At 69.0% G+C, this 6,828-nt stretch overlaps 2 protein-coding genes across 2 annotated transcripts; one reads left to right on the top strand and one right to left on the bottom strand.

Moving 5' to 3' along the window:
- Window positions 1-75: 75 nt before the first annotated feature.
- On the top strand, window positions 76-4,423 carry LOC113961543 (transcription factor LBX2-like). The gene is made up of 2 exons (XM_027671957.1): window positions 76-391; window positions 3,753-4,423. The coding sequence occupies exons 1-2, from the start codon at window positions 76-78 to the stop codon at window positions 4,130-4,132; spliced, it is 696 nt and encodes a 231-aa protein (XP_027527758.1). The 3' UTR covers window positions 4,133-4,423.
- Window positions 4,424-4,801: 378 nt separating this feature from the next.
- Window positions 4,802-6,496, bottom strand: LOC113961542 (pre-mRNA-splicing factor slt11-like; the record flags this gene model as incomplete). The annotated part of the gene is made up of 6 exons (XM_027671956.1): window positions 4,802-5,169; window positions 5,270-5,372; window positions 5,809-5,883; window positions 5,970-6,108; window positions 6,191-6,263; window positions 6,345-6,496. Coding segments are annotated over 6 exons (659 nt in total), but the record flags the coding sequence as incomplete, so codon positions are not given.
- Window positions 6,497-6,828: the final 332 nt, after the last annotated feature.

Genomic DNA, 6,828 nt, shown 5'->3' with positions numbered 1-6,828 from the left:
GGGGGGGGGGGGGGGGGGGGGGGGGGGGGGGGGGGGGGCGGCGGGTCCCCGTCCCGGCGCGGGTCCCGGTCCGGCATGACCTCGGCGGGGGAGGCGGCCGGTTCCCCCCCTCTGCCCGCCGCGGTCGGCGGCCATCGGCGAAGCCCCCTGGACCGGCTCCCGCCCCCCGCCAACACCACCAAACCGCTGACCCCTTTCGGCATCGAGGACATCCTGGGACGCCCCCGCGGCGGGAGCCCCCCCGGGACTGGGACCGGTCCCGCCGCCCCCCCCGCCCCGGCGGGGCCCCGCGGCGGCGGCTGCGCCCCGGCCTCGCCGCTCTGGGCGCTGGAGGAACTCGCCAGTAAAACCTTCCAGGGGCTGGAGCTGGGAATGCTGCAAGCAGCCGGAGGTACCGGGACCGGGAGGCTACCAGGGCGGGGGGGCTCCGCCGGGACCGGGGCGGGCGCCGGGAACTGGGCAGCGGGCAGAGGGCAGGTGGCGGGGCCGGCGGGCGGCGGGGGAGGCCGTGGCGAGGCCGGGGATGCCCCTCGTCCCCGGTCCCGGGAAGTTTCCTCCGTGTCCCCGAGGGGCGAGCGCAGCAGGGAGGCCCCGGGAAGCCGCCGGTGCTCGCCTGGCGCGGCGGGGACACGCGGCAGCCTCTGCCTGGAGGGAGGGAAGAGCCCCGAGACCGGACACCGGGAGCCAGAGCGAGCCCCGGCCCCGGTGAGCCGCCTCCGGCACCGAGGCACCGGAGCTCCGGGAGCACCGGCCGGGACGGCGCCGGCAGCTTTACCGGTAGCCACGGGACCGGGCGGTGGATGAGCCGCGCCGGGCCGTGACCGTGACCGTGACCGAGCGCGGGGGCCGAGCGGCGGATCGGGCCAGGACGCGGCGGAAACCCGGTAACGGGCCCCGAGCCCCGGCGGGGACGGCGGCTCTGGCCGGGTTTCGGCCTCCCGCAGCGGCCCGGTACCGGCGGGGTCCGACCGCCGGGTATGGATAGGGACGAACCGGCTCCACCGCTGCCGGGCTCGGCCTCACCGGGTGGGCGGGCGGACGGACGGACACCGACAGACAGAGCACGGCGCCACCGGGAACGAACAAAAACCGCTACTGGGATGGACAGACGGGCACGGGCAGACCGATCGGGACTCTGGGACCGACAGGAAAAACCGAGCTCTTACCGGGACAATCACGGACGGACCGATCGGGGCTCCGGGATTAACGGAAAATCCCTCACACGGACAGACACACGGACAGGCAGAGCGCGGCGCCGCCCGGAATGAATAGAACCGTTACCGGGACGGACAGACCGACTCGGGGAGAACGAGAGGGGCTCCAGTAAATACCGGAAAAATAAAAAAACCCTTACCGAAACGGATAGAGAGGGTCTCAGTAATTAACAGGAAAAAAACCGCTACCGGGACGGACAGACGGACAGTCACGGCAGAGCAGCGCTCCGGTGATTAACGGACAGGAGTGGGCACAACGCGGCTCCCGCCGGTAACGAAAGATCCTTCGGACAGACGGACACGGATCGACCGAGCAGCGCTCCCGTGAGTAACCGAACCCCCGTTACCGGTCAGACAGACGGACGCGGGCAGAGCTGGGCTCCGGTAGATAAAGGAAAGAAATTCCCTAATTACGGAGCGTCGCTCCAGTAATTAACGAACCGTCGTACAGGGCGGACAGACAGAGTGGGGTCCGTGATTAACGAATAAACCAACCCATTACCGTGTGGAGAGATGGACAGAACGGAGACGGCTCGAGGCGCCCGGAATTAACGTAAAACCCCCGTTATCCGATGGACGGCCACGGCCGGGAACGAAATAAATGAACGAAAGAATCCCGTTACGGGGCAGACAGGCTGATATAAAAGGGGGCGAAAAAAAATCCCCGTTGCCGGGACGGACAGACGGACAGAAATGTGGTCGATCGGGGCTCCAGGAATTAAGGTAAAAATGCCCGTTACCTGACTGACAGACGGACACGGCCGGAATCGAAAAAAAAAACAACGAAAAAATCCCGTTAACGGGCGAACAGATGGACCGAAACAGGAGCGATCCCCGTTACCGGCCGGGCAGACGGACAGACACGGGAATGGAAAAAAAAAGAACGAAAAAACCCCGTTGCCTACTGGACTGACGGACAGACTCGGGTGCGATCGGGCCTCCCAGAGCGGGAGTGAAGCCCTGGTACCGGCCGGACAGACGGACACGGCAGAGAGGGAATCTCGGAATTAACAAAACCCGATCGCAAACTGGCAGCGGGTAACGGCGGAACGAGCCGGGACCGGCGGACAGAGAGAGGTGCCCGTAACTCAGGTAAAACCTCGTTACCGGGACGGACCCACGGACACGGCCGGAACCGCCCGGGGCTTCCGTGATGAACGAAAATCCCTCTTCGCAGCGACGAAGGATGGACGGACACGGGAGTGATCAGGGCTCCTGGAGCGGGGGTAAATCCCCGTTGGAGGGACGGACGGACAGAAACGGTGTCGATCGGGACTCCGAGAGCGGAGGGGAAGTCCTGTTACCGGACTGACGGACGGGAGCGATGGAGGTTTCGTGACCGCGGTAAAGCCCGTTACCGGGACGAACCAGGAACGGTCCCAACTCAAGCGGGACTCGGCCGAGACGGCCCGGGGCTCTGGAGCCGAACGCTCGGGGGTCCCGAGGAGCGGAGCTCCCGCTGTGGGCGGCCGCGGAGGTCACCGCCGTTACCGGGGGACGCACGGTGATCCCGGGAGCCGCGTTACCGAGAGGCGGGTCGGCGCCGCCGGCAGAGGAGGAAGGATGGAACGGGACCGAGAGCGGGAGCAGGAGAGGGACCCGGGCCGCCACCGGGACCCCGCTGGCGGCGTTGAGCCGTAGCCGGGGCCGCGATCCGCGTCTCACCGGGGGTTCTCTACATCGATACCGGCAGCAGCGGCCGCACCGGAGCCGAGAGCGGCGACGGGATCGGATGCAGGGAGCAGCACGGCCTCAGGTCTCCTGGAATCGTGGAGAGGAGGATCTCGGTTTCCGCCGGGGGCTCCCGGCTCCTCTCCCGGCTCCTCGCTCCGCTCCCATCTCCCTACTCTGCTCCCGGACCAGCCGCAGGCAGGACACGGGGGTCTCAGCCACGGGCGCAGCGGCGGCGACTTCGACGCGGCCGGGGCCGCTGTGGAACCGCGACTCCCGGCACCGGGCGCGGTTTGGTTTGCTCGGCTCTGTTGGGCTCGGCTCCGTACGGCACGGCACGGCACGGCACGGCACGGCTCTTCTGCTTCCGGCTCGACGCGAGCCGGTTCGTCTCCGTTCGACCGGGAGTCGGCGGAGCCGGGGCCCGCCCGCCGTGCCGGTCGCGGCTCGGCGCGGGTGCCGTGACCGGTGCCGCTGCCCTGACACTGCTGTGCCCAGAGGTCGGGACCCGCAGCGCTCGGGGCGGACCCGGTGCAGGCGCCCGTGCCATTATCCGCTGCTCGGTGCAGGTCCCGCTGCCTTTGCCCTGACGCCGCCGTCCCCGCAGGTCGGGCCCCGCCGTGCTCGGCTCGGCGGTGCCGGTGCGGGTCCCGGGCCCCGGCACCCCGTCCTCATACGTCCTTCCCCACCGGGCGCCTCGGGGCCGTTTCCCGTGCCCGGTGCGGGTCCCGGGGCCGGTGCCCCGACCCCGCTGTCCCCGCAGGCACTTCCCGGCGGGCGCCCCGGGGCTATTCCCCGGTGCCGGCGCGGGTTGCGGGGCCGTTCCCCGTGCCCGGTGCCGATGCCCTGACCCCACTGTCCCCGCAGGTCCGTCCCCGCCGGGCGCCCCGGGCCCGCGCCCTCCCTGCAGGAAGCGTCGCAAGTCCCGGACGGCGTTCACGGCGCAGCAGCTGCGGGAGCTGGAGCAGCGGTTCCGGCGGCAGCGCTACCTCTCCCCGGTGGACCGGGACGCGCTGGCGGCGCGGCTGGCGCTCTCCGCCGCCCAGGTCATCACCTGGTTCCAGAACCGGCGCGCCAAGCTCAAGCGGGACCTGGAGGAGCTGCGGGCGGACGTGGCCTCGCTGCAGGCGCTGCCCCCCGCCGCCCTCCAGCAGCTGGCGGGGCTGCCCGAGCCCCCGGGGGCTGCCGGTACCGGCACCGCGGCGCCCGCCGAGCTCTCGGAGGAGGAGATCGACGTGGCGGACTGAGCCCGGCCCGCTCGGACCGACTCGCCCCGCTCGGTTCCGCTCGGCACCGTCCGGGCCGACGCTGCTCCGTTTGGCTCCGCTCGTCCCGGTCCCGAACGGAGCCGAGCCCGGCCCGGCCCCGCCCCCTCGGTGCACCCGTTTTTGGGTATTTTTTTTTTGTTGTTGTTCATCTTTCCCTTGTCTCTTTTTTTTTATTTTTAATTTTATTTTCTATCGGCCCCGGTGTAAATATTTGCAATAAAGGCGACACCTTATTATGGAACCCTGATCCCCCCCGGGGACCACTCTGTATCCCCCCATTTTCCAGGCGAGCACTTCCCGCCGCGGGCATTAATTTGTTTTAACCAGTGATTAATTACCGGCTGAGGCCGACCCTCCCCCCCTCAATTTGCATATTAATCAAATTGTATTTGATGTCCCGCCTGTCACTCCCCACCCTGAAGCTCCTGTCACCAGCAAGTGACATTCCGGGGGGGGGTGGGGACCCCCCCGCTGCCCCCCGGGGCTGGAGGGACACGGGAGGGCGAGGGGCAACGTGGGGAGGGGACATGGGGGGCTGGAATGGTGGGGTCCAGGACTGGGGTGGGGGGGCAGAGAGGGCAGGGGGGTGGAAGGAGGGCTGGGGGGGGTCAGAGGAGGCACCAATCCAAGGGAAGGAGAAGCCAGAGAGAAGGACAGAAGTGTCAGTTTTATTATAAAACCCAAACAGGTAACAAATCCCTGAGGGGCCGCGGGGATCAGCCCGGGCCCACCCCCCCCAGGCAAGAGGGGCTGCGGGGGGGGTCCCGACCCCCCCAAGGCAGGAGGGGGGGACACTCTCACCCCCAGCATGGGGACAAGGCACAGGCAGGTACAGGCAGGTACAGGAAGGTACAGGCAGGTGCAGGGGGGCCCCGGCAGCCCCCCTTGACAGAGCAGGGTCATCTGAGCAGCCCCCCGGGGGGAGGAGCCCCCCTGGCGCGGGGCAGGGGGGCTGGAGTGGCGTGGGACGGGTGCTTGAGCTGCAGCACCAGCTCGCTGCCCTCCACGGTGGCACCCTGGGGACAGGGGGGAGCTGGCACCGGGACGGGCCCCGCGGGCAGGGGTGACCCAGGGCAGCCCCAGGGTGGGGGACTCCCCCGTGCCCCCCCAGCTCACCTGCATGGCCCCAAAGGCCGCCTCTGCTGCCGCCTTCCTGCTGAAGTTGATGAAGGCACAGCGCCGGCCCGGCAGCATCCGCACTGAGTGGATCTCCCCGAACCTGGGGGGCACAGACCCCCCAAACGTGTGGGGGGGCAAGGGTTAGAGATACCCAACCCTGTGGGGTGGGGGTCAGAGACCCTCAAATGCGGCAGGGGGCTTAGACACCCCCAAACGTGTGTGGCAGGGAAGGATGAAAAACCCTCGAAGATGGAGGAAGAGCACTAGACACCCTCAAACCCACAGGAAGGGGGATCAAAAACCTCCAAATCTGAAGGAAAACAGTTAAAAATTCCCCAAAGCAGTGCAGTAGAGACCCCCAATGCTGGAGGAAGCTCAGATACCGCCAAATCTGGGGAAGCAGAACACAGGATCCCCCCAAGCCTCCCTTTGCAGGTCAGAACCACCAGGGAATGGGGACAGAGACAGGGTTGGGGGGGACCAGGGCTGTGCTGGGGTGCCAGGGGGGTGGTCCCTGGGTCCTGGGGGTCACTCACCGGCCGAAGGTGCGGCGCAGCACCTTCTCACTGATGTGGGGGGTGACGTTGCCCACCCAGAGCGGGAAGCAGTCCCTGCAAAGAGCCACCCCGGGGTCACCAGAGCCAGCACCACACCACTGGGGTGCTCTGGGTCCCCCCAGCCCTCCGGAGCCCCATACCTGGCAGGGTGGCTGGGGGGCAGTGTCAGGCTGGCAGCCGGGGCAGCTCCCTGTCCTTGGTCTCTTGGGGGGGTTCCGGTGCTCCCCCTCCCCACACTCGTGTCCCCTCTCTGCTGGCAGCTCCCACTCACCCACCCTCCTGCCGAGGGGGGCCAGGGGGGGTCAGCACCCACCGGGGACACGGGGACACCCCCGGGGCCCCCCCAGCCCCGGTCCCTTACCGGGGAGAAGCGGCGGCTCCCTGGTCTCAGGCAGGAAAGGGGACACGGGGACCCCCCCGGGGCGGCCGTGCTGCTGTGGGGGGACAGGGGTGAGGGGTGGGGGGCACAGTGGGGGGGTAGACAGGGGATGGGGGGCAGGGGAAGGGGGTCTCACCCGCAGCAGGGCCCGGCAGGCCTCCAGCTGTGCAGCGGCCTCGGCGTGGGCCCCGTCCCGCAGCAGCAGCTCCTCGAAGGTGCGCGCGGCCTCGGCGTAGCGCTGGGGGCAGGGGGCACCTGCAGCCCCCCGCCCGCCCCACGGGCACCCCGCTGCCCAAATGGAACCCCAGGGCATCCCACAGCCCCCCCTGCCCCGCCCCACGGGCACCCCACTGCCCGAATGACACCTCAGGGCACCCCACAGCCCCCTGCCTGCCCCATGGCCACCTCACAGCCCAAATGGAACCCCAGAGCACCCCACAGCCCCCTGCCCCGTCCCATGGCCACCTCACAGCCCAAATGGAACCCCAGAGCACCCCACAGCCCCCCCTGCCCCACCCCATAGCCCAAATGGAACCCCAGAGCACCCCACAGCCCCCTGCCTGCCCCATGGCCACCTCACAGCCCAAATGGCACCCCAGAGCACCCCACAGCCCCCTGCC

Source organism: Neopelma chrysocephalum, unplaced genomic scaffold (assembly GCF_003984885.1).
Source record: "Neopelma chrysocephalum unplaced genomic scaffold, ASM398488v2 Primary Assembly neopelma1_97234, whole genome shotgun sequence".
NCBI classification, from domain to species: Eukaryota; Metazoa; Chordata; class Aves; order Passeriformes; family Pipridae; genus Neopelma; species Neopelma chrysocephalum.
This window is presented reverse-complemented; position numbering and strand designations above follow the sequence as displayed.

Coding starts and splice junctions, on each gene's coding strand:
- LOC113961543 (XM_027671957.1), top strand. CDS start 76: ATGACCTCGGCGGGGGAGGCGGCCGGTTCCCCCCCTCTGCCCGCCGCG. Junction 392..3,752: donor AATGCTGCAAGCAGCCGGAG/GTACCGGGACCG, acceptor CTGTCCCCGCAG/GTCCGTCCCCGCCGGGCGCC.